Source organism: Aulonocara stuartgranti (assembly GCF_965226115.1).
Source record: "Aulonocara stuartgranti genome assembly, chromosome: 23".
Taxonomy (NCBI): Eukaryota; Metazoa; Chordata; class Actinopteri; order Cichliformes; family Cichlidae; genus Aulonocara; species Aulonocara stuartgranti.
In genome coordinates this window covers 27,937,367-27,965,232 of record NC_138958.1, presented here as the reverse complement: position 1 = coordinate 27,965,232, position 27,866 = coordinate 27,937,367, and the positions used below count along the sequence as shown (strand labels likewise).

Sequence of the window (27,866 nt, the reverse complement as noted above, 5' to 3'; positions counted from 1 at the left end):
TTCTAATTTTGAAATGCACACAAAAAAAGCAAGTTAAATAGATTATCTTTATTAGATTTAATTGCATCAGTATTTATATTTGGATACACGATGCTACAGCTAAAACAAAAAATGTACAACATGATGAGGTAAATGCATCCTGTACAGAAACTGCCCTCCCTGAGCATGCCTTTAACACAACAAGCTCTAGTCCATGCAGTTACATTCACTTATTCGTCTGTGCTTGTTGCTGTCCTGCAACTAAGCCATTGCGAAAGTGTAACATTCTACAGCAACATCCACAGAAACAAAAGCAACTAGCCCGAAAGTCACATTGCACAACTAAGGCCCAGTCCTACCCGAGGCGTCAGCCTTATGTTCAGCAGGGTAGCAGTCAAGTGTGGCAGCACTCATCCAGCCCAATGACTGGTCGAATAGTGGCAGTCATCAAGCTCAATAACTGCCACTGGTCAAGAAGCTAATTCAAAGGGTGGGGGTCGTCATTAGAAGAGTAGCAGTCATCAAGCTTGACTGTAGGGTATCGTCCTCGAGCTTGATGACTGCTACTCTTTGATACCTAAAAGAAACTAAAATGGTAGACTATAACCAAAGAACAACTGTAATTGGGCCTTTTACACTGAGACAATAATGTACATAAAAATATGTTAAACAGGCACCATAAAGGAAAGCAGCACAAACGTCTAATGTACCACTAAAGGGTCAAGAGGCCTCGTTAAATTACAGTCTTGACGTTAAAAAAGAAAGTTACAAAGTCACAAGTCAATGTAGAGAAATGTGTTCATTTCTAAAGCTGGAGTGCTGTTTTGATGATTTCAGTTTTCTAAAGGCAAAAACTTATCCAGCTTATCCACTGAGATTTTAATTACTTTGGCCTGAGGGGAAAAACCTTTTTTCTGCCTTTGAATCTGTTTTTAAAGACTCTGACTGGCCAATCAGAAACTTTACAGATTGAGTGCAGACTATTACAACAATCCAGACACTGAAATTGTGTGGGGAGAAAAAATTTAAATCAGCTTTAAACCAGAGTTATAAACCAGGCTCATAGTCCTAGGAGCAACTGATTGGCTGGTCAGTGTTCCTCAAGAGCTACAGCAGCGCAATTTAATTGTATGAGATCCCTCTTTGCAAAACGACAAAAAAAGAAAAATCTTTTTGAAGCCCAGAGCATGTTTTCTAAAACCAAATCAAAGGGTTTCTTTTTATTGATTGTCACCTGTAATCAAACAAAAGTGTAAACACAAAAGTTATAAAATCTGGAAGACAAGACACATGCAAAGACAGTTGTGTGGAAGCATGTTTCTGCTGCCCAGCTCCAGCAACAACCTTCAACATCACCGAGGTTAGAAACTTAAAGGCCCTGCTTTGAAACAAATCACATCCATAAAAGTAAGCATGAAGCTACATCCTGCAGGCAGTTAGCTTAGGTTAAAATGGTGAAACAGCCATTTTTATTTTAAGTTCTGTTTCCAGAAATAAATATTCCACTCACTGCATCTAAGTGCTTTGAACCTAGCATTCTCCCTCATGGATGCACTGGGGGCCACTCAGTGTTCTGTTTCTTGCCCAAAGACACTTTAACACGAACACAAGACAAGCCGGGAGTTGAACCACTGACCTTCCAATTAGTAGATAATCCACTGCGGTGTACATAATGACTTTTAACAGTGAAAGAACTACTCATCCAATAATACAATCAAATCCTAGATTCCATAGCAACCGACTTCCAGCCTTCTAGAATTTAGTGTTTGTAGTTTGTATTGTGCGTGAGTGGTCAAGTGTAGCCAAGTTATCGATGTGGCATGGTGCTATGTTCCTGACTGCAACTCGTCCATTCTGATGTTTGTGGGTTTACACATTTCCAAGGTCAATGTCATTCAACAGCAACTTGTAAAGCACTTTGAGGGCCCCGAAAAGCACTATATAAATGCAATCCATTATTATTATTATTAACTTCCACCAATCAGAGATGCCGCTGTTTCAGTTAAGGATTGCGGGAAGAGTAGTTCTTCTCCGTTATATTATAAATAATACATTAATGTTTTATGTCACATGCCATCATTTTACAGTTTAGTAGCTTGTAGTGAGTCTGTTTTTGGTGGGTACAATTTTTTGGTCCATAGTTAAAATACTTCTAAAAAATATGGATGATTCAGGATCTGTAAATAAGTTGTAGATGTTTTCCAAAATATGCAGGTAGCATGCATGTTAGGGCTACCCAGCTAACAGCAGAAATCATCTTCAGGCATTGATGTAAATGAGCTGGGGCGTAATTTGCTGATTATGCGTGTTAAATTTTTTTGCAATGAGTTGTAGTTAACACACTTAGTGATTACACTGTCCATAAAGAGCTCGGAGCAATTATCAACCTAATGGTCGCCATTTAGGCTACGGAGTGGGATGAGGCGTTTATCCATAGTAAACTGTTGTCTTCGGTGTGACTGCCATTTTGGAGGGATGCTGCTGTAGCGTCAGCCACATAGGCCTAGAGACCAGGCAGCAATCATCTGGCAACCACTGGATCACAAGGGAAAAATGTGTATTTCCACCAACCTAATGACAAGTGGCTGTTTGCAAAGAGGTATATAGGGTACAGGACCAAAGATCTCTGTGATTGCCATTCCCTGGTCTTTATGCTAACCTAAGCTAACCGTCTGTTGGCTGTAGCTTCATATTGATCAGATACACTCGAGTGGTGTCACTTCTGTCATCATGACGACTGAGAAAAAAAGGAAAAAAGCAAGTTGTTTCCTAAAACGTTAAACAATACTTATCTAAAAACGGACACGTTTGCCTTCTCCTGTAAAGCTGCGAAAACCTAAAACTTAAGCTTCATTTCTAATACAGGGCCTCACTTATAAACTTCGAGCTTTTAATCCATCCATCCATTCGCTTCCGCTTGTCCTTTTCAGGGTCGCGGGGGGCGCTGGAGCCTATCCCAGCTGTCATAGGGCGAGAGGCAGGGTACACCCTGGACAGGTCGCCAGTCTGTCACAGGGCTAACACACAGGGACAGACAACCATTCACACTCACATTCATTCGCACATTCACACCTAGTGACAGTTTGGATTATCCAATTAACCTATCCCCACAAGCTGCATGTCTTTGGACGGTGGGAGGAAGCCGGAGTACCCGGAGAGAACCCACGCAAACACGGGGAGAACATGCAAACTCCACACAGAAAGACCCCGGCCTGATGTTGGAATTGAACTCAGGACCTTCTTGCTGTGCGGCAACAGTGCTAACCACCGTGCCACCGTGCTGCCCTGTTGCATAATAACGACAATCTACCATCAGAAGATCCAGAAAACTAAACTTATAACAGCGAATGTGTTATAAACGAGGCCTCTGAGATCTACATTCAGCAAATTAAATATGTCTCATCAGTATTTACACAATGTTTGGATGGTGCTTCTCCGAGCGATGACAGTCTGTCGTGAAGGCCTCCCATTGGTGCTCCAAGAGGAGGGGCGTTGCTTGTGGATCCAGGTGGGGTGGTGAGCATGCACTGAGTTGTTTATGGTCGTCTGCAACAAGAGGCAAATCTCTGAGACTGTCTTATATCCAGTTTATGTGTAAGTGATATATTTGTTAACCGCCCCCTGGTGGTAGCCATGTGTAAGACAAGCAAAGGAAATTATATTTCGTAAAATGGAAAACAGATTTTTGCACTCACAGGATTATGTTGCTGTTGTGGGTTCAGTTGTTATGAATATCAACACCTCCGGCTCTGATGGAGCTGCAGATCGGGGAGGACAGTGGATGATGTCCGGGCCGGATAGGCTTTGCTGAAAACACAAAAAAGAGAACATCTTGATCCATTGGCTGATTTATCTTTCTCCCAGGGATCCATATTCAGGTCTGTTTTTTTATCCAGTGTTTTATTTTTTTGTTTGTTTGTTTCAAGTTTAAACCAGCTCAGATATTTCAATTTTTCTGGTTGAAATATCAACTGCAAAAGCTACTCTCAGAGGGATTGAATCCCTGACTGCCCTTCCCTGAGTATAGTTCTCCTGGAAGTCACTTCCTGTTAAAGTGGAGTTCTTCCCCACCTCAGTCACCAGGGTATAATCTGTACTATGAAACAGGTTTAAAATTGCAGTTTGACTTGGGCTGACTACAATCCCTCTCAGACAAATTGGAAAATTTTGCAAATATTTGAGTCAGATTGTGCTGATAAGCATCTATTTGCAATAGTGTTCTCAACACAAATGGCTGTAATCTGTGTTTTAAAAGCACAGCAACAAAAGCATCAGTGTCCAGGCCACAGAAACAATCCTGCCAATCAGCATGCTTTCAGCAAAACCAATTTAAATTGCTACTCTTTAGCGTAAAGATGGTTATTTAAACATATAGAAGTTATCTAGAAACACTATCACTCATTCGGAAATGTATTTGTGTCCAGGTTCAGCTACGGTGCTGGTGGCAGGTTTCACCCCTGTGTGAACCGGTCTTCTTTGTCCGACAGCTGTCACATGAGCACATCTATTTCAGTGAAATAATAAATGGAAGTAAAACCTCACCGATCTGTGCAGAGTATCCCCTCCTGGCCATGTTCTTGGCCCGCACAGCCTCTTTGATGCGGTCCACCTCCTGCTGGTAGCGCTTGCGGTCCCTCATGGCGTTCTCCTTGGCCTCCTTCAAGGCGTTCTCCAGCGCTTTGACTCGCTCGGCCGTGGCTCGCAGACGCTTCTCCAGCTTGGGCAGTTCGCAGCGAAGGTCTGCGTTGTCCCGGACCAGCTGAGGGCGGCGGCATGAAGTTACTGAGCATTATTTTATCGCACTGTATCTCACAGCGCTCAGCATTTCTGTTTTATAATATTTTTATGGATTCAGCCTCTGTATAGCAACCGTACCTGTTTGTGGACCTTAGTCAGCTGCTCCAAATTGTTCTCCAAGAATGAGATTTTCTGTTTCTGTGCAATGTTGCTGAGTCCCTCCTCACAGTCAAGCTCTGCACTCTTATAATAGAGGAAAATTACACCAAACTACATTAAACGACCAGTCGTATGTGTCAACAGTAAAAAGATCTACCTTCTTAACCCGTGCAGTGAGGTCCTGGACGAAGAGTTTGCGCAGGTTGTGCAGAGTTTGCAGCTCTTTGGCCTGAGTGAACAAGAAGGGAGTGAAAGCTGGAAGTTAGACCCACATAATAGTTCTGGGATTTACATTTTGCCAGAGGGTTCTTCCTTTTTAAAGTGAGTTCTTCCTCCCCACTGTCGCCAAGTATTTGCTCATAGGGAATCATCAGACTGTTGGTTTTTTCCTTTTAATTCAGTTCAGTTGAATTCATTTGTATGTAAATACTCTTAAATTAAATTGAACTGAATTAAAGATGTCATCAGGTTTATTCTACCATCGGCCAAACCTAGGGTGAAACCTGAAAAAGCCATGGTCATGTGAAGTGGGTGTTTTGAACGGCACTTCAGATCAGTGCTTCGTAAGCTCAACACAGCGTTGAAACACCAGTATCCAGCTTCCCATCCCTACTCAGGGTATTCAATTAAATTCTGTTCCATTTATACAGCATCAAATCACAGCCGTTTGAGGCTCGATCACTGAAACTCCCCTTTTTATGTAAATGTAAGAAAAAGAAGTGCACTTTTAAGAAATATGTCCGAACGACTCTTTGGGATGAAGTTGTGAACAGCTGGATCAATGAGATGCACTATACTAACAACATTTCTTTAATCCTCTGACTTGCCTCTATTCTCATTAAATATATTACAAAGCACTGTTTTTGAGTAAGCCTGCATTGGTGCAGACTTCCAGCAGTTTCTTTGCTTTGCTATGTGACTAAACAGACATCTAAGGTTAGAACAGCTGTGACTTCAAAGGTGAGAGTAGTTATGGGGCCATCACTGAGTCTCACCACAGTCTCCTCCAGACCCTTCAGGTCCTCTCGGGCCTGCTCCCTTTGTTCATTCAGCAGCCTGTACAGAAAACAGAGCAATAATCAAACCATGTGACACTTTTATTGTCTCAAATTAACTCTAAGATGCTTGTGTTCACCTACACGAGCCTCTCCAGCTTTGCATTCTTCTCCTGCTCCTCCGCCTGCAGTTTGTAGTAATCCGACATGAGTCGCTCCTGCTCCAGTAACAGCCCCTGATTTAGACTGAGAGGGAGAAACTGTTTTAATAAATACGCTCTCTAGTTTCAGAAAATGTGGTTTGGAATCGAAGCATGTTTAGTTGGAGGCTCTAAAGTTGCAGGTTGAGGCCTTGAAAGTCACTTTCTAGTCATGTTAACTCTTCTTTTGAAGCAGAAGCCGACTTTGAGCCCAGATCTTTGATCGCTTTCAGGCAGCAGCTCCTTGCTCGCACTTGTTCTCTGAGCTGCTTCTTCTCCTCAGTAGTCCCCCTTTGAAGACAACCTGAGTGGAAATCCCTACTCTGAGGGCTGAGGGGAATATTAAAATGGGTATATGTGTGTATCTGCTCATGGCCTGAGCTCGTCTGAAAAGATCAGGATTTGTGTAGAACGGTTTCAAATCTAAAACCTGAGCACATCTGTGGGTTTCCCTGTGATATCTCTCCCCTAATCTCCCATCGTCTCCCCCCTGCTGTGCTGTTACATCCTCAGAGTTGGTTTGTGTGCGTCAGTGTGTGCGTTTGCTGATGTTTTCTCACTCTCTGAGCTCGTCCAGCATCCTCTGTTTGTCTTCGATCTCATCCCGCAGGCGGCTGAGCTGCTTCTGATGAGCCTCCCTGTGGTTCTCCAGCTGCTCCTCCAGCGTTTTCTGAAGACATAAAAACACATTAGAGCTGAGGTTGGCAACATTATTCCCTCAGAGGACACTGAACAGAAACATGACGCACTAAAATAACCCTACGATAATCCCAAATCCATGATCCAAAATACAAGAGCTTCCTGTTAGAAGCTGCTCGTTTTTCTGGGTCAGTCTGGAGCACTTAAATACTGGATAAACCTATGACATGGACTGTGTTAGACTGTATTAGGTCTAACACTTTAAATCTGGCTACTTGGAAGTGTCTCAGCTACTAGTTAGCTAGTTAACAGTAACTAGTAGTTAACTACTAGTAGTTAACTACTAGTTACTGGATCTCCTGCCTTCAATCTGACCTGGAACATGAACAAATATGAACAAATGTCTTGAATCAACCCTCATGTCTTTACGCTTTACTTCCAAGCCGCCAGATTTTCTTTTTTTTCAATTGTTTTTGAGCAATAGTTCTCAGGCTTTCTGAAGCTCTTTCAAAGGTTTTATTTGGACATTGGCTGCTTTTTCACTCATTTGCAGTCCAGTGCTTGTACCTGATCATCTTTAGAAGCATTTTTCCAGCTGCATTTCAGCCAGTGGTGGTGGAGACCTTGTTAAAATTATCAACTATGAAAACAGAGAAGCACCATCAGATTTTGATACACCATGCAAAATCATCTGGAAAGCATATGATTGTCAACAGCTTCATTTTTCAGCGTGACAATGATCTCAAACACATTGTTAATGCAGTAAAAACACACAGTGGAGCACTATCAGTCATGGATCGGCCTCCCCAGAGCCCGGACCTCAACATTACTGAAGCAGTGTGGGATCATGTTGACAGAGAACAGAACAAAAGACAGAAACATCCAAATAAGAGCTTTGAATGTCCTTCAAGAAGCCTGGAGAACTATTCCTGAAGACGACTTAAAGAAACAACAAGAAAGCTGCCTAACAGAGTTCAGACTGTGCTGAACTCTGTTAGGTTCCAGATTTTAATATTTTGTAAAAATCAAAATCAATTTTGTGCTGTATTTTTTTTACCTTGATGTCATCGTCTCCGCCCGCTCTGCCGATGTCCTCCTTCTCCTTTTCCTCGTGCATTTTCTCTAAAGACAGAATAATTGTGCTGTGTCAGAAACTGCAGGCAAATTTACTCACAAAGCTAAACTCTCAAACTTCAAACTATGAGATATTTTACTGAAAGACAATTTAAATCAAGACAAAAGACTTCCCACCGGGGGTCAAAACATAGACTCACAGACTCAAACACAACCAAAGACAAACCCTCACCTTCATAGCGTAGTTACTCAGCCCACCCTTTTTGTCAAATTCATCTTAATCGTAAAAAAAAAACAACCTCTGATGTGCAAGACTATATCACATCCATCGCCTGGATATGACATAAGGTGACTGTGTTCTTCCACAAAAGCAAAAACCAAAGAAAGTGTAATGATGCTTGGAACGCATGAACACAGTGCACACACAATACACATGTGAAATTTGACTAATGTGGATGCAGGGGTTAAAGACGGCCTCAAAGGTTCAGAATGGCAGTTTAATGCACATTACTGGCAATTATTTCTTATGTGCTGCAGACTGACTGCATGGACACATTTGCTCAGTAATAATAAAATAATAAAATCCCACGGCCCACTTATACCTTCATGTGATGCGTTCATGGTGCAGATGCAAATGAAGTCGTAGTTGTGATACTTCAGTGTCTAGCTAGTGATAGAGCAGCAAATAATAATCATTATCATCATTATTATTATTATTATTATTATTGAGTAATTATTTTCACCACACAGCACTGATGCACCTGATCCTAAGGTCCCCCCGCCTGCCAGATCCCACTTTAGCCCCTGTGGTGATACTCAGACATAATATACTGGCCACTCGTGCTCAGAGCACCCTGCATGTTGTAAGATACAGTGTCGTTAAGTCCTAATCTATGTGATACTCCAGTGATGGATAAAGTTCAAATTAAAGACCTTCCAGTGCTTTCTTTGTGTGTAACTGAGGTATAAAGAAAACCTAAAAAACACACTGATTAAATAATGGTTATTGAATGAGTAACAACTAAAAGGATAAAGTGGTGTCTCATACATTAGAAACATCTTTGTCTTTGTTGTTTTGAGCTTTTCTTTTTTTCGGGGTGGGATGACATGTCAGCTGTGCTCATACTGCCTAACTGTATAAATGAGTCTGGTTTTTAAGAGTCTGTGGAGGTTTCTAGGACCGACCTTGAGCGTGCAGTTTGGCGAGCTCTTCGGTGAGAGCGTCCTGACTCTCCTCCAGCTGCCTTTTCTTCTGCTCCATGTTCTGCATGTAGTCGGTCAGAGACTTTATCTTGGCCTGATGCTGCAGGGACAGCAACACGTGACTGACACTCTACCAAACCCCAGGAGAACTCTGTTAGCGTGACGACGTCAGGTGACGCTTACCTGGGAGATGAGCAGCTGACAGGACGCCAGCTCCTTCTCGTTCGCCTGAATCTTGCGGTGGGCGTCGGCCTGGGCGCTCTCCAGCTGCTTGCTGCGGTTGACCAAAGACTTGACCTCGGACTTCATCTTGCTGATGTAGAGGCGAGCAACGGTAAAGTCCTCCTCCAGCGCCGAGCCGTTCCCCTTCATCTCTGAGCACTGAGAGGGAAGGAGGACGGGCCGGGTTAAAGGGTCATGTGTCTGTTTCGGGTAAGGTTGGTAAGGTTTTTGTCATGTGGACGTGGGTGCTCACCGCAGCCGTCTTGACATCGCTGGTGCCGATGATGGCACCGATGTCACTGAGGTCTCTCAGCAGAAGGTTGAGGACCTCGGCAGCACGCTTTCTCTGCAGGCCGTTTAGCTCCTGCAGCTGACTCACCTCCCTCTCAAGCACCGACAGCAGCGCCTGAGGATGCCGCCACAAAGACAGCCTGTCAGCATGCCTCTGCATCGCTGCACTTCATGTGTAATCGAGTAGTATTCAGGAAAGTCACGACCCACCGTCTTGTGCTGCAGCTTCTCGGTAAGCTGCACGTTGGCTTGGTTTCGCTCCTCCACCTCTTGGCTCTTCTGGTCGTAGTTAACTGCCAGCTCCTCCAGGGCCTGAAGCACCTCCTTCACCTCCTCCTTGGCTAGCTCGTTCTCCGTCTGCAGCCGGCACAGCTCCTCCTGGATCTTGTCATAGTCGCGTCGTGTTGACGCCAGCAGCTGCACAGATTTTTTAAAAAAAACACGTGTCAGAGGAAATACGCAGGCATGCTCTATCATTACTATTAACCTGAGCTGGGAGACAAACCTCTTCTTGATCCATCATCTGCTCCTTGAGTTTCTCCGCCAGCTGACTGTGTTGGTTAATTTCGTCATCCTGTCAGCGGCAATAAAATATACAGAGTTTCAGGAATTGTTTAAATAACAAGGGCAGTATGTGTACATGTAATCCCTGTGAGCCCAAAGCTCAGGCTTCAGACTGATCGAACACTCTTGGCTCTGTGGTTCATCATATAGGTATATATCAGCTATATGATATATATATAGGCAGGTGGTTCACATATATGGTGAACCACCTGCCATTCAAATCTATTTTTATGAGGGGCAGCCAATCAGAAGGAAGGGGGAGGAGCTAGAACACTTTGTTCCAGACAGAAGATGAATAAAACCCATCCTGAGATAGCTGTATGTGACATGTTTACAATAAACCAGCTTTAGCCTCGTCCTGTTGCTCACCTTGTCATCCAGCTGTTTGTACAGGTTCCTTACGTCCTCCTCGTACTTCCTCCTCTCGTCACCGGAGACGGAGACACCTCCTCCGGCTGGCAGCAGGTTGTCGATGATGGGAGTGTTGTCGTACGGCTCGCCGCTCCTCTGATCTTTAGAGCTCTGCTGCTCCTCCTCAGGAACGTTCTCCCCTGCGATAGGAACTCACTTGTTAGATATTCTACTCATGCATCCATTATATTCACACATGTTAGTGTGACGACGTTTTAAACACTCTGATCGTGCCATATGTTGTGGTATGGTGTCACATCGAGTAGCACCATAGTTGTTACATCATGCCTCAGTGCGTCGCATCATATAATCTTAATTTTGTGGAAGAATTTTTAAATCACGATAAAAGTCTAAATACTGTAATAAGTGCAATAACTAAGCCTCAGTTTACGCATTTTGAAGTAACAAACCAGATGTTGATGCTCAAGCAGGCTTCATAAATGAAGTGGGAAGAAGGGTTCACCTCTCTGAAAAGAACACAGCAGCATAGCTTAGGGTCTGCAAAGATGCATCTGAACAAACCACAAATTCTTTTGGACGTTAGAGACTAAAGTGGAGACGTTTTACTGTAATGCACAAAACCAAATTAATCATCTGCAACGTGCGTGTAGGGTAGTAAATCCTGGCAGCAGTCCTTTAACATAAAAGGAACAATTGTTGCCTTGCAGTCAAGATAACACCAGGATACTGTAGTTTATCAAAGTAAATTAGATAAGTTATTATCAGATAATTAAAATAAACCTGATGCATTTCCTGAAACATCAGGTTTGGGGGCTGGCTACGTTTGTAAGCCAGCACACAACTTACTATTATTATTACTATTTTTACAATTCTGATGATTTTCCTTCAGGAGAAAACTGCATCAGTTATACTGACTGAGTGAAATCATGCTGACTTCACCAGTGTTTGTGTGATTATTGATTTTCTAACTGTGGGTTTGGTGATAAAAGCCAGCAGCTAATGAGGAGATGGAGCCGAGGACAGACTGAAGGAGGCGGAGAGCTGCTTCCTTTTAAACGGCAGGGCAGGAAGCCAGCGGCTGACTCAAACCACAAACACTGTATCAACATGATGTGTGTGTATGTGTGTGTGAGAGCGCTGCATTTACATGTCAGGAGCTTTGGCTGCTGCAGCTGAGCTGATTTGATGCTAAGGAGGGGGAGTGTTATCAGCATCCACAGGGGAATTAAACATTAAAATGCAACAATGGCCACAGAAAGAAAGGGGGAGGAGGGGGGTGAAGGCGGGGAGGCATTAAAGCAAAGAAAGGACTGAGAGGAGGAGGAGGAGTGGTTACTATGCAACAGAAATGGGGGAAAAAGGTCGAGGATGCTGTGAAGGAGACCCTGCAGTCTCAGCAGAGAGGGAGGAAGTGTGGTGGGGAAACACACACAGGCAGCGTGGCGTCCTTCATGGTGGGGTTATGCAGAATCTACAACATTCGGGCAGGACAAGGCGTGAGCCGATCAGACCCCACACATTATCACAGCGGCAGATTAATCTGAGCAGTAATTACATGTGATTTCCAGACGTCACAGACTGAGCATGTGCACACACAGCTACCTAAAAGAGCCTGTGCGGTTAATGACACTCGAGTTTCTCAGGCCGCCGCCCACTTTTTTTAAATTTCTGCTTGTTGGCATGCATGGAGAAAAAAACATTTTCTGTGTGTGTGTGTCACAGAGAGCATCTGACTCTCAAAGGTCAAAGGTCAAAGTCTCCTAAAAACAAAGTAGCAGCTACTAGTACACACCACTACTGCACTATTTAATCATCAGCAATTCATTTTAATCTCTGATAGCTTTAATAGGGGTTTTTCCTTCTCACTGTCACCAAATGCTTACTCACAGGGTGGGTGTCGTCTGACTGCTGAGGTTTTCTCTGTATTATTTTAGGGTCTTCATCTTACAGAATATAAAGTACCTTAAGGGAACTGTTGTTGTGATTTGTCGCTGTATAAATAAAACTCATTTTAAATGAAAGTTCAAACGGTTTTAGAAAAAAGAGAAGGCGAGTTTTACTGGAATATTCGGCGTATCACTGTATAGCAAAGCATTCACAACGTCTGAACACAGAAAAATCAGCAACTCCTAGATTTTACTATGTGCATTTCACAGTTTGAGCTACAGCGGAAATTTAAATGGTTCATGTAAGATGAGAATTATTTTGTAATTTTACAGCCAAATATGACAAAAAGTCCAGACAGTCTGTAAGATACTCGGGTGATAAAGTGTCAAAGCTTTTCAACTTTTTGAAGCTGATGATGCTCCAGATTGGAGAGCAACAGCTCCTACAGACCAATCCAATCTCAGGAAAATAGCGTCACCACTCCTCAGGTCCTTCAGACCTCGGTGCACAGAGAAATAAGCAGACGAGCGGTGAACGAGTAGCCACGCTCTGCTAGGTATTCACATGTTAAGATGTAAGGAAAGGAGGCTGCTGATGATGTTCCACTTTGATTGCTTTCTGTGTTGTGAGTCATTACAAAACATCCATCCATTTCCCTCCATTTATCCAGAGTCAGGTCGCAGATTGCGCAGGTCTTTCCAGACGTCCTTTCCTCATCAACACTAGATGAAATATTTAATAACTCCAGTGACTTCTGGGTCTATCGAGGGTCTCTTCCCAGGTGGTACGTCTCCACCAGTTGGATGGGGTGCTCTGATATCCCCTTATTGTGGTTGTTTCTCATGTTGAGACGTCTCAAATAGAACGTGTTGAGCACTTTTTTCCTGCCTGGTGCAAGTTCAGCCTTTAATTTTAAAGTCTGCCCAAAGTCCTTACAGGTCTGGGTAAACCAGTCTATCAGGCTTTGGAGGTCCCGCTGTGATACGAAATCATGGCACCTAAAGGATAGTTCAGGGGCGTAGGGAAGGAGATGCCGAACAGCGTCAGCACGAGAACGTAACCTTGCTGGATCTCTAACACTAAGGAGGCAAGGCAGAGGAGCTTCTTCTTCTGTTCTCCGTACCTCTTCTGGAGTTCTTGAAGGGTCGACGTGCCCAGAAGAACTCCAAAGAGAGGCGTCGAGGAGGCCACCAAACTACCTCTGGGGAGTCCAGCTTGTACCCACAACCCTGTTCTTTTAGTCACTACCCAGAGCTCATGGCCATCGGTGAGGGCTGGACCGTGGATCACTCGCCTGCTAAATCAAAAACTCTCTCTTGGCTCTGTCTTCACCACGACTGTCCATCCCACCCTTCGTCCACCTTCCCATCACACGTTCACAAAGCAGTTGCTGTAAAACTAGGGCCTCTTTATTAGCTTGGTAAACATCTCAGGCTGAGGTCTGTTAATCAGGACTCTGTAATAAGTCCCACCAAGCAGCAACTGTGCAACAGAAGGTGGGTTCCCTTTGAAATATCATTTATTTAAAGGTATAGAAATGAGTGCACAGGAAGCAGAAAGGCAGCACGTTAACTATTCATAACTTACTGTGGAGCTGTACGATACAACAACAATGTATGTTTGTCACAAAAACCCAACATCCCACTGCGTAACCACCGATCAACACTCAGGAGCTCACAGCAGCTGTTTCCTTTAATCAGCCCTTGCAGGCCGCTTTAATCTCACCGTTTCTCCAGCGGTTGAGTTCAGCCTCCAGCCTCTGGATGATGCTCTTCAGGTTCTTGTTCTTCTCCTTCTCCTTCTCGTATTTCTTCTTCCACTCCTCGGCCGTCAGCTCCAGGTTCACAGACACTGTGTTCTTGATGGTCTTCGCTCTGAGCGGACACAGACAGTAAGCATTAGTCTTTTAATTAATCTCATCGTGCCTGATTGTTAGACTTCTTCTCTGGACTCTATTGACAGTTTGTTCCAGCTCATTGAGTTAATATAGTAATCGAATCAAAATACTGAGCTGAACTTTAAGTGTGGTTCATCTTACAGTAATGGACAGGGGTTAGATTGGGATTAAGTTTTAGGCATCAAATTCCACCTTTATGTTCCACATTCATGTAACATCTATTAAAGTGTGTTTGATTCAGCAGCTTAAATCAAAGAAAACTAATAATCTGGTGACTTATTTGTGATTATTCCTGCTGCACAGCTACACAGGATCTCAGTCTTCCCCTGCCCACCAAATGTCAAGTTAACCCCTGATTACAATGATTAAAAGCAACATTTTCAGGTTTATTTTCCACTACTTAGTTTCTACTTCTTTAAAAATCATCTGCTGAAAACAAGAGCTTACAAAAAAACCCCACACAGGCAGGAATTTGATCATCTGACCATGCAAGTTTGCAACATTCAGCATGATCAGATGAAAGTAGTCGGAGCATCCAAGAGTTTACGCCTTTTTTCCCTTTTCCCTGCAGGTAAGCATGTTTTTGCTGTCTTAGTGGAAATAAAGCAACACATTTTACAGCTGTTTCTGAGTGTGTTTTCTACCTTTCCACCTAATACAGTCACTTCCACATGCTACATGTGTGAGTCTGCTTTCTCCCAGAGGACCTCCGCCCCTCTCGATCTTTCCTCTCATGATGGAAATCTCCTAATTAATTGAATTTCCTCTTAGCCGAGGGCAGATGGTTGCACAGTAATCAGCCTCTGTGACACTGCTCAGTCTGAACTCACTGATCAAGGCTCAGTGGATTTCAGCTTGATTTTTAAAATAAATGATTACATCGCTGCTGTCGAGGATCTTTACAGACGCATCACTTTTATGAAACTGTAACATCTAAAGAAGTGAAGCAGATGAATGAAATGTGCTTCAGAATGAAGTGTGAGGAAAAAACTGTGTAGAAAATAGAAAATGTTCATTATTCTCAGTTTTACATGACGTGAAAACAAGAAGGCGGCAGTGTCGGAGTCTATAAATAAGAATAAACCCAGATGCACAGCGGGAATCTCAGAGCCATCTGTTTGCTAGTTTGCACCAAATGAGTCACCGTGTACCTTCGCAGATGGACTGGATACACTGATACTCTCCCACAAACACAAACAGCAACTCTGTGTTTGATTCAAAACTGACTTTAGCTTTTTCTTTTGTAATTGTTACGTTTTTCGTTTGCAGAAGTGCAAAAAATTTGTCTTGTAGCTATTTGAGGATCCAGTTTCCTGCTTCGTAACAGCTGTATGTGAGGAAAGGTTTATATAACCTGAGTCAGACTTTCTTGTCATTTTTAAGGTGGTCTCGAGCAACAGTTCTCCAGGCTTTCTGAATGTCTTTGGCTGTTTTTTAAACTAATTTTCAGGCTACATCCACATGTACCCGGGTATTTTTGAAAACGCAGATTTTTCTATGCGTTTGCACCTTTCGTCCACACGTAAACGCCGTTTTTGGTCACTGAAAACTGAGATTTTCCTGCCAGGGTGGAGATTTTCAAAAACTCAGTTTTTGCATTTAGGTGCGGATGAGGAAAACAGAGAAAACGCAGGTCAAAGGTTTTTTGACGTCACACTGTGCGCCACGTTATTGTTTCGGTGAAATGAATTTCTACAATGGCGTACTTAGACAAAATACTGTTAATTGTACTCTCTGTAGTGTTTACATGCTTACATATACACACACAGTTTCTGTCCCTCCACACATAGTACTCAGCCATCTTTGTCTACTCTTTCGCACCCAGGCTTCTAGACTTCTGATTGGCCAACATTTCTACACAGTTAGGAATATATCGCCACCTGTTGCTTTGGCACGTTCCTAGCAGCGTTTTCCTTCGTTTTTGCGTTTATGTGTGGACGGGATTTTTTTTTTTTAAACAAAAACGGAAAATCTCCGTTTTCAAAAATACCCGTGTACGTGTGGGCGTAGCCTCAGTCTAATCATAATTTGCTCCAATTTCTTTGGTTGAATCTGTGAAAAATACCAAAGATAACACAGTCTGACAGGCATAAACTAGTATTTTTGGATCAACAAGGTGATTCCCAGAGAGCTATTAGCTAAAAACTTGACATATATGAGCAGTGTGTGCAGTGTGGCCTTAAAAAATTTGAGGAAACTGGACAAAAGAAGAAGTGGGACAAAAAGTATCTGAAAGTATGTGGCGGATGTGGTTCCACTGCATAGGAGTAGAGGTGCAGTGGGTTCGGGGAGCAGTACCAGGGAAGGGGCAGGGTAGTTGGAGGTCTTTGATGAACATAGCTATGAAGGAGGAAACTTTTTTTGTGTTTCTCTTCCTCTGTTAAAAATATGAGGTGGTTGTGGTTACTTCAGATGAAACTGTATATGGTGGTACGTAAAATCTTAGCTGTTTAAAGGATGAAAGACTCCTTTTTAAAATTTCTGTTGTTTTTTTTATGCATTAATTATGGAAAAAATGGAAAAAAGAAAGTAAAAAACATTGCCCTGTTTTGGCACTGAGTACATTAGACATAAGAGCTCGCAGATACCTCTGTCCAAACATGAGCGTGGACTTGGTCTCGGCCTCGTTGTAGATGGACGGTGAGCAGCAGATGATGATGGTGGTGCGACAGTTCCCTCCCAAAGAGTCCTGCAGGATCCGAGTCATCTTACTGTCTCTGTACGGCACGTGGGTTTTCTGAAGAAAAGAAAATACAGCTGTGCTGAGGTTTTCTAATATTTCATACTTCTTCACTTACATACGAAACAGAAGTGGGATGGACTTACGGTGCCCTCAGCCAGAGCTGAGATGACGTTTCCCAGCGCTGAGAGAGATTTGTTGATGTTCTTTGCCTCGTCCAGCACCGCCCCCTCAGCTCCCGTCTTGCTCACCTGACCAAACAGCGATCGAACAGGTTATCAATCAGCTTTACAGCTCAGGAAAGTCTTGAAGCAAACCCTAACGACACGTTTCTGATCTCGCTTGGACCAACCTTCTCGCTGCCAGCCAGGTCGACCAGGTAGAGCTTCCCAGACAGCTTCTTCTCCGTCTCTACGTTTTCCTGCTTTATGTTGATGAGGAAGATGCTGTGGCTGCGAGAGCTGTGCTCGTTCATGTCTACAAAATTAAGCAAAAAAATCATTACAACCGCAGAAAAGAAACCAGAAAAGGCTTTTTATCTTCTTTTAAGATTTCAGGTGAAATTAAAACATTTAAATCTAGATATTGAGGTGTTTCTGCCTCCTTAAGAAGTTTCAGGAGCTGTGCTAAAATCCTGACTTTTAGGGCTTTGCCGCTAACTTGATGGATATTAAGAGGTTAAAGGACCTTTTGTGTTTATTCTGGGACTCCATACAAATAGTTTTGAACAATTCCCAGCTTCTAACAAAGCAGATTGGCTGCCCCTCGCCTAACTTCCATAAACACAGAACCTGTTGACTTTAAGCGCCACCTCCTCCCACCACCTCAGCCTGCAGGGATGAGCAGAGCCAACGCGTCCATCAACACAAAGGAAGAAGGTCATCATCGACTTCAGGGAGAAACTGCCCCTACCCTCCTCAATATTAAAGGTGACTGCATGGCGATGGTTTCCTCTTTCAAATTATGGGGCCTTATATCACTGTGGACCTCTCCTGGTCAGAAGACACAGTTACAGTGCTGAGGAAGGCCCAACAGTGACTCCACCTCCTGTAGAGTTTCTCGGGAGGAACAAACTGGAGGTGAAGCAGCTGCTGATGCTGTACAGCTCCACCACAGAGAGTCTGTGTGGATAGACCAGCTGCTCTACAGTGTGAACCAAAATCTGAGGAATGTCTCAGCAACTTGTCGAATCTATGACGATTCACGACAGCTCTGAAGGCAACAGAAGGTCCCAACATGATACAGGCAAGGTGTATCTAATAAAGTGGTCAGTGAGTGTAGAAATGAATACCAGGAAACCTTTTAAAAATGTGCCGCTTTTGAAGCAGACATATAAAAATACGTACTGGTCACTGCTACATGCCGATTGGATTTGCCCTCATCGATGACGTCCATCACCTCCTCTGGACTGGACACAAAACGCTCAGTGCAGCCCTGAAAAGGAGAATCATGACCTGCAGCAGCCAGTGTGGACATGAGCATCGATTACAGGATAAAGAAAAGACCGAAAAATCGCAGTTTTAAGGTTTTTAGGTGTACTAAACCTGCACACACGACTAAAACGGTAACTGAATCATTCGTTCATCTAAAATTAAACATTCGCTGAGTTGAAGCTCCAGCTCAGGCACACGGGGAGATTAAATATATAAACCTCTTCACATGACTGTGTCACAGCTCTCGCTCAGCTCACAAACCTTCACATAGGGCACTCTGTTCTTGTCTTCGTGGACGGAGAGGTTCGTCTTTGACACTTCAGACAGAAAAAAGATCACAAAAGTCACAGTTTAAGAAAAACAGACTGCTGAGTGCTTCAGATAAACAGCCTCTCTTACCATCCAGCAGGTCTCGGATCTTGTCCAAGTAGATTTCAAAATAAGAGACCTGCATAGAGAAACGCATCTGTCTCACAAATCTAAAAACTTTTAATTCATTGCCCTGAACATGAATTCATCTTCCTCACTTTGTCAGATTTAAGGTCTTTACTGCACCGTAAACTCAATCATTTACCTTTTATTTCACATAAAACATTTTTGGGTTGTGTGTGCTTTTCCTTTCACAGACTTTGTTAACAAACATCTCAGAGACGGCCACAGGCTGCAGGTCTCCAGTGCAGCGGCTCACACCTGACATTTAGTTCATTTTTCAGGAGGTAAACTGTGAATGACTCCTGTTCTCACCTTGATGTGGAACTCGAGGTTCTCGTCCATCGAGTAGATGTGGTCGAAGATGTCGCGGGCGATGCGAGGGATGATTCCCATCAGCTGCGGGTCATGCAGTTTGCCCTGAACACAACAACAGTCATGTGTTATACTACAGCGATGCAGTTTTTGCAGTCAAATCAAATCAAATCACTTTTATTGTCACATCACATGTGCAGGTACATTGGTACAGCACATGTGAGTGAAATTCTTGTGTTCGAGCTTCACAAGCAACAGAGTTGTGCAAAATACAATAATGTAAACAAGCAAAATACAAGAATGGCTACATCTGAAACTAATAAATATATGTACAATATATAATAGTATATGCATTTCTGGATTTGTATACTAAATATTTTTCTATGTGTGTGTGTGTGTGTGTGTGTGTGTGTGTGTGTGTGTGTGTGTATACACACATATTTTACAAATCAAATAGAGTAAACAATAAATAAAATATATAAAAATATACAGAGTTGAATATGTGCAAAACAAGTGGCATTTATATACAGTGTGGAGTGCATAATGTTGAAGTTCCAGTAGTGAAGCTGAGGTGTCTATGAAGTGTTCAGCAGTCTGATAGCCTGATGGAAAAAGCTGTCTCTCAAGTCTGCTGGTTCGGGACCGGATGCTGCAGAACCTCCTTCCTGATGGAAGCAGTCTGAACAGTTTATGGCTGGGGTGACTGGAGTCCTTGATGATCCTCCCCGCTTTCCTCAGGCACCGCTTCCTGTAGATGTCTTGGAGGGAGGGAAGCTCACCTCCAATTATCCGTTCAGAGCACCGCACTACTCTCTGGAGAGCTTTGCGGTTGTAGGCGGTGCTGTTGCCATACCAGGTGGTGATGCATCCAGTGAGGATGCTCTCAATGGCACAGTGATAGAAGGTCCTGAGGATGCGGGGGTTCATGCCGAATCTTTTCAGTCTCCTGAGAAAGAAGAGGCGGTGCTGCGCCTTCTTCACCGTTTTGTTTGTGTGTACTGACCACGTAAGATCCTCAGCCAGATGTACACCAAGGAACCGGAAGCTGCTCACTCTCTCCACAGCAGCGCCGTTGATGGTGATGGGGGTGTGTACTTCTCTGCACCTCCGGAAGTCCACTATCAACTCCTTTGTCTTTGCGACGTTGAGGGTGAGATGGTTGTCTTGACACCAGTGGGTCAGGGCGCTGACCTCCTCCCTGTAAGCCGTCTCATCACTGTTGGTGATAAGACCCACCACTGTAGTGTCGTCCGCAAACTTCACAATGATGTTGGAGCTGTTAGTGGCTGTGCAGTCGTAGGTGTAGAGTGAGTACAGGAGAGGGCTCAGTACACACCCCTGTGGAGCACCAGTGTTCAGTGTGACGGGGGATGAGGTGATGCTGCCCAGTCTGACCACTTCGCGTCTGTCAGACAGGAAGCTAAGGATCCAGCTGCAGAGGGAGCTGCTCAGTCCTAGATCCTGCAGTTTCCTGTCCAGCTTTGAGGGAACGATGGTATTGAATGCTGAGCTGTAATCTACAAACAGCATCCTCACATACGTGTCTCTCTTCTCCAGGTGTGACAGGGCAGTGTGTAGTGTCAGGGCTATGGCATCATCAGTGGACCTGTTGTGGCGGTATGCAAACTGTAGAGGGTCAGTCTTTTTCATGTGTGTAACATGGCTCTTTAATGCTGCCATATGTTGAGGGTGGTAAATACATTAGAGGGTTTCCTAGGCAACCGGAGCCTGAAACGTCCGCTGGTGACCAACAAATGGTGACTATTTTCTCGTTCTCGTTTCTCTTTCCTCTTAACTCCCCAAACAGCTCCAGCATGTTGCCGTGTTTCTTCCTGTTATAAACGGCGGGTTATTTTTACCCACAGTCCCCAACTGCTTGCTCACAGAGGATGTTGCGATATAAAGCATGTTGAGTTGACTGTTGTCATGACCTTGTGCTATATGATTTAAACTGATTTTCATTGTTATTAGCTGAACAGGCACGTTGCAAAGAAAGTGCATCCTCTGTCAGTTCTAAGGTTTCACGTAGCAGGACAGTTTACATTTTACTCTAGAATATTTTGGTATCGAGACGAATTCATGGTCGACTCAATGGCTGCAAGGTACCCAGGTCCTGGGGCTGCAAAGCCCAATTTTAAAGCCTTTTTAAATGAAGAAATTTAAAAAAGAACATCTGAGTTCAGAAGTGGACTTAAAAGTTTGACTTAAAGAGGGTGAAGCAGAGATCAGATCAGAGAATTAAAACCAGGCTTGAGGATTAGACTCCGAGCTGAAGTTACACTGGTGACATGTCGAAATGACGAAGAGCTCCTCTGACCATTTTCTACTCATTCAATTTCACTCCTTTAAAACACACGCTGAGTTGGACGTGATGATTAAAGGCTTTTCCAAGATGTTAACCTTACCAGCTTTTGATTCCTTGAATCCTACCCCTCGCACGAGCCTGAGTGGGTTTCCTGTTGGCAGTAAGCCTGTTACACAACGCCCGCTGTGCTCTAATCCGCCAACTGTTTGAAAGTTCCAAATAAAAGTCACCGCACGTCTTTACACAAAGGGCTTTAGAGAGTATTTGCTGTCACTTTGATAGTCTTTAGTCACCTTTATGTAAAAAAGCTGTAACTTCAAAGGAATGAAACCCCTCTGCAGCTGACATCTGGTCACTAGGGTTTAAGAGCACACATGATCTAATGAGCGTCTTACCTCCATGGTGTGGGTCTTCCCGGAGGACGTCTGCCCGTAGGCGAAGATGGTCCCATTGTAGCCGCCCAGCACATCTGGAGTAGCACAAAGACACAAGGGTGCAACAACACAGTCAGACACAGTCAGACACAGTCCAGCCCGCTTCTCCGGTAAATGAGCACTAAACCTTCACAGTTATAAACACTAGCGCATCCATCTACTGATGCTACCTGCAGAGATTTTTCAGAGGCTATACTAGAAACCAGTAACTGTACGCTGGGTTAAAGGACATTTCAACTCCTAAAATGCATCTAGAGGAGAGAGGAGGCTGGAAGAGAAGGACGCACAGGTGTGTCCTGTGCAGAAGTGCTTTTACCTTCAGTGTATAGGAGGTGTGGCGTGATCAGGATGGACAGGATTAGAAATGATCAGGAGGACAGCTCGAGGTTTGGAGACAAAGTTAGAGAGGTAAGTGAAGGTTTGAGCATGTGCAGAAGAGGGACAACCCATATGATAGACGAAGGATGTTAAAGATGGAGCTGCCAGGCAGGAATGGAAGAAGAAAATTCATGGATTCGTGGCATACAGCTGGAACATATAAACCCTGGTGGGAGGAGACATTTTTAAATAGCTGGCCTATGAATACAACTCTAACATATTACATGTACATATGCATACAATATCTAATAGTAATGATGTAGTTTTACTGCCTAAAAATGAATGTCAGCCCCCCAAAACTCCAGCATCAGCCCTGCTGCTCCGGGAAACACTAATTTCCATGGCTCCATTATGTAAAGCAACAATGAAAAAGGATGAAGAGCAGATTAAGTTTGTGTGCAGATGTTCGATAGATGACGGTTACATAAAGAGCTATGCTTCCTCAGTTTAAAGCTTCTTACCTTTCACTATCTGCTTGGCACACTGGTCGTACACTTGCTCCTGCGTCGTGTTGGGAGGCAGCACGCGGTCGAACACGTACGGTTTGCCCTGATTCACAATGACAAAGACAAAAACACACAGCGACAGGCTTCAGAGTCATCGCAGCACCGAACACAGCTGTTCCCAGTCGCCCGTGATATTTAAAACATGATTCACCAAACTGTATCAATAATGCAGATATACTGTTAGAAATAACCAGATAAGGGGGTTTGGCACGAAGATTCAAACACTCTGGGAAAAGGATGCAAACATGGATACAAAGACCGCCGACTTGTTTTGCTTTATTTTGAATTCTTTGTGACCCACCAGTCACTTCATTAGGTACACTCGTTTAACTGCTCGTTAGCTCAAATATTTAAGAGTCTCTGATGAGTCTCAATTTCTGCTGCAGCATTCAGATGGTAGGGTGACACTCTGAAAGCATGGATCCAACCTGCCATTGTATCAGCGCTTCACACCGCCGATGGTGGCGTAATGGTGTGGGCGGATATTTTCTTGGCACACTTTTGCACGATGTTTCCAACAACATGTTGAATCTGTGCCATGAAGAATTAAAGCAGCTCTTAAGGAGAAACGAGGAAGGTGTACCTAATAAAGTGTCTGTTGAGTGAATGAGTTTGGGCTTCTTTTGAGGTTTTATTGTCGTTCCTGGTGTCGTTGGATTTCTGGGTTCCTGTGTTCTATGCTTTCTTTACCGTAGCCTTTATTTCCTGCATCACGTCTTTGAATCGAGTGGTGATTTTTCACTTTTGGATCTCGTGTTTCTGTCAATAAGCTTCCACAGTGTTTCCCCAGCTGTTCCTCCCTGAGTCTTCCTCTCATTTATATACTTATACATATATATAAGCATATACTCCAATCAAAATGCTGATGGAGTTAATTCTATACCTGCTGCAAAGGACAAAGAAACTGAACTTCTCCAGTTTATGGACAAAAAAAGATGGTACTTGTAGCTGCCTCATTAGAGGATGTTTCTGTGGACATGCGTGATTGGTTGCTTTGGATTTTGGATTCAGAGCTTTAACCTATCAGTTTTCATCCTCTCTCTCTTTATCGGTGCAGCTCGAAAATGGGTGAAGCTGGGCCAGAAATCTCTACCATTTCTTCAAAATGCTCCAGTAACTGCCATCCATCATTCATCCAGCTCCTGACTCCTGCTCTAAGGGGAAAAGCCTCATTCCCGCTGCAAAAACGCCACCCTCAGCACTTGGAGGCAGCGGCAGCAGCACTCCGAGCCCCCAAAATACAGCAGAGAAACCCCTGACACAGACAGTATCCGGGTGTGTTTGTCGGTAATGTGCTTCTGCTCTGCTGATTGATGGCACGAGGCGGCGGTGCGCAAGTTTGTCCTGACAGAGGAGAAAGTGTTGCTGGGCGATTAAAGCAACTGCACGGATAACGGAGGGCTGCTGATGGAGGTGACACATCTTCGTCTTCAGTCACCCTCTCTCTGCAGCAGACTTTACAGAAAAATTCACCTTTTTCTTTAAGATGGTAGGGTCACAGAGAAAGCACAAATCTGATGTAAAAAGAAAAACTATCCATTTATGTACAAATAAATAAGAATGAGGTACCATGAGGTACAGGTTCACTAAGAATAAAAAGAACATGTTTTCAGAGGTCCTGTACAAAATAAACGTGGGCGTTTCTGAAGCGTCAGAGCATCAGGTGATTGAGGTCGGATCCTTTTAATAAGAGATCTGAACTGTTCAAAAATATTGAGGGAACACATGATCATCACAGCATGACTCGCAGTCAGTTAAACTCCAGGGATACCACTGTGCCTTTTTAGGAAGCAGAAACCAGTGTGGGTCCATTTCAGCAGTGACAGCAGGTGCAATGGAGAGACCGATTCACCCCAGGTTGCACAGGTTGTCCAACTCCTCCACCGAAGAGTTTTTGAACCAGTCTCCAGAGTGTGGAGGTCAGACGGACAGTGCTGAAGAAGCAAGGGGAGCGCTGCCAGAGCCCTACGAAATGACCCCCACCTTGCTCCTCGACTACGTGTTTCAACCACAAACTGTCGGAAACAGACTCTGTGAGGGTAGCGCGAGGCCCTGACATCCTGTAGTGGGACGTGTGCTCACAGCCCAGCGTCGTGCAGCTCCAATGAACGAGCAGGTCCACCTGTGAGACCTTTAGAAATGAGAGCAGACTCATACTGAGCACGTGCGACAGACGTGGAGATGCCTGCAACACCATGCAGCAGGACCGGTTTGGCAGTGGGTCAGTGACCTTCATCACCTGCATGAGGTTAGGTTGTGACACTAATTCACCCTGCCACTAATGAAGTAATTGTTCTGTAATTAAATGGGATTTCAGTGTATTTTATTTATAATTATTATGCAATTACATTTACCTACAAATACTTAAAGGTGATAATTATTCTGCAATTACCGCGTTATTCTCTGGCAATTTAACAGAAATGCCAACAATATTTGCCCACCTTATATCATAAGTATGCTGTACTTTTTGAGGGGCAGGCCATATCATGCATATTATACTATATATTATATTACACAGTACTTACATTCACTTAAAAGTACTTACATTTACAAATTACTCATGCAGTACTTAAATAGACTCAAAAGTAAAAATGACTGATGCGAAAATTACATTTACCTAAAAGTACCAAAAATTACTTACGCAGCATTTAAAAGAACTTAACATTACTCACATAGTACTAAATTTACTTAGTTGTTCCTGTAAAAACCTGATTTGATACACATGTATTCTAATGTGCCTACCTTTAAATATTGGTCTGTAAATAAAATTATACTATAATTTCTAATAACATACTGAATCACACACTTAGCAGCAGGCTGTATTATAAAGTGGCTTTTGAAGGAGGCAGTGTCTATGCTGGCTTACGTCTGGCTATATATACAGTATAGGCCTATCAACATGTAGGACCAGTAGACTCCCAGCTGTCACTGGTCTTTTAAATACCTCACTATGTATTTATTTGTGTGTGATTTCTGCTGACTGTATAACAAATAAAAATATCCTTGATTGTCTGCAGAGGAGGGCCATAAAGTCCCCCACATGCACCCACATCAGGCCTAATACTGGTGCAGTAGGCCTAGGATTCCTACTGATGGGTATAGGCACTTCCCATAGAGCTGAATCCAACTGAGAACCACTGAGATGTTACATATGAGTGCATCAGACAGTTTTGATCAGTTATAATAACATAAGTAACATCATACAGGTGTAAAGAGGCAGTCTTTATAGTAAGTAAATATTTCCAAGCTGCTGTAATGCTCCTCTGTACCACCAAAGACTTACTGCGTATTTGGCATTAGGTAGAGGTGGATGGATCGATCCATATATCGACAGTATCGATACCAACGCTAGTATTGGCGCCAGATCGATACTAGCGCAATAGGATGCTCCTCTGTTGCTTCTATCTTCTAAGTTCAGTATGAAGCCTACTGATTCATATTAAATTATTTATACATATTTTTTGTGAAAACGAAACAAAAAACCCCAAAAAACCTCAAATATGCGCTATGAAAAATGTCTTAACCTTTTTTATTTCTATTTTTTTATAGCCCATAGTACATATAGTACAAAATGTTTAAGTTAAAACAGTATCGATATTAGTATCGGTAATATCGATCACAACGAAATTTGCAGTATGGCTCAGCACTCGTGTCTGGTCCGCAGGTGTCTTTTCCTTTAAATCACTGGGCGCGCACACATACACAGGTAAACAGCATTGAGGTGACAGCAGTGTGTGCAGACTTGCCGTTATGACCACGGTGTCGTCCTCTTTGAACTTGGGGATGTATTTGTCTCCTCGGGTAATTTCGGCCTCGTTCAGGGGCCTGAAGCGGCACATCACTCTCACCCCGCACTCCGCCGCGTCTGCCATGGCTTCTGCTGCTCCTACCAATGTTTACACCGCCCCCTCTGTCCGGTGGTGCCCAAAGGGAGGTTTAGGGACCTCCAGTGGGGCCTGGTCGGTTTAGTCTCTGTAGCTAGTCGAGAATTTTCCTGTTCTAAAGAAGGAGTGTCACATCTGTGTTCAGAGGAATTCAGCAGTAGGAAAGTTCCTCCAGCTTTTTAGCCGATGCGCAGGGCGTCCTTCATCTGAGCCTCCTCCGCTGCGCCATGGCCAAAGCGGACAAACCGCAGTGCTGCGTCTCGGATTGGAGCTCGGACTGCGGTGGAGCTTACAGGCCTCCTCGCCCCGCGGCTGTGGCATCGACAGCCGCGCGGAAACGTGGCGTTTTTACTAGGTTGTCAACGGCGGAGGAGGACTGAGCGGGGAGCTGTCCGCTCTGCAGAGACACCGAGTCCGGGGAGGGTGTGCGCGCACACAGCCGCATCGTCCTTTACCGGTGATCGGGGGGCGCGCTCGCACGATTTCGCGGCGCGTGCCTTCACCTCACATCAGCACCACCATCACTGAGTTAGTCACATGCACGAGCACTCAACCTGCTCTATATGAATCTTCATGTTTCTTCATATTTAAATCAACAGTTTATTGTATTTTTTTTAAATATACAGTACAAATAAGTGTTAAATCCTATATTTTAGGCAAATTAGAATATTTAATAACTTTTATTTTTGTTATCTATCTGCATCTTTGGAAATGTAAACATTTTAGCTGCAAATAACACTGGCTAATCATTAGCTTAAGTTACAGTTTAGATATAGAAAGGAGGGCCTTACGCTAACTGTATAAATATTAATCCTTTATAAGGGGTGTGTTCTGAGCCCTCTGCTATACACTCTCTTCACCCATGACTGTATTTCCTCCTGCGCGTCCAATCTCATTGTTAAGTTTGCAGATGACACTACAGTGCTCGGACTTATATCCAACAATGATGAGACAAACTATAGGACAGAGGTGCAACAACTAGAGTCATGGTGCCACGACAATAACTTGGTCTTAAACACCAAAAAGACCAAGGAGATCATTGTAGATTTCCGGAAGAGGGGTCATAACAACCATCTGCCTCTCTTCATTGGCAGTGAGGCGGTGGAGAGGGTGAGCAGTTTTAAATTCTTGGGGGTAACTGTGACCGAGGACCTGTCCTGGGGCAACCATATCACCTCAGTTGTACGGAAGGCCCAACAGCGCCTCTACTACCTGAGGAGACTGCGGAGCGCACACATTCCCAGATCTCTGATGTTGAACTTCTACAACTGTGCCATCAGCAG

General features: G+C 43.8%; 1 protein-coding gene across 1 annotated transcript; it reads right to left on the bottom strand.

Moving 5' to 3' along the window:
• Positions 1–48: 48 nt before the first annotated feature.
• Positions 49–27,165, bottom strand: LOC309700621 (kinesin heavy chain-like). Its single transcript, XM_082524288.1, has 26 exons — positions 26,446–27,165; positions 22,655–22,742; positions 21,777–21,850; positions 19,077–19,181; positions 18,732–18,780; positions 18,594–18,649; positions 18,246–18,333; positions 17,252–17,376; positions 17,046–17,150; positions 16,808–16,956; positions 14,048–14,196; positions 10,433–10,614; positions 10,005–10,073; positions 9,710–9,916; positions 9,462–9,614; positions 9,170–9,367; positions 8,969–9,086; positions 7,767–7,831; positions 6,631–6,740; positions 6,015–6,116; positions 5,871–5,931; positions 5,033–5,104; positions 4,855–4,959; positions 4,522–4,738; positions 3,675–3,786; positions 49–3,525 (listed from the first exon to the last, which is right to left on the bottom strand). The coding sequence occupies exons 1-25, from the start codon at positions 26,569–26,571 to the stop codon at positions 3,698–3,700; spliced, it is 2,862 nt and encodes a 953-aa protein (XP_082380414.1). The 5' UTR covers positions 26,572–27,165; the 3' UTR covers positions 49–3,525; positions 3,675–3,697.
• Between the last annotated feature and the right edge of the window lie 701 nt (positions 27,166–27,866).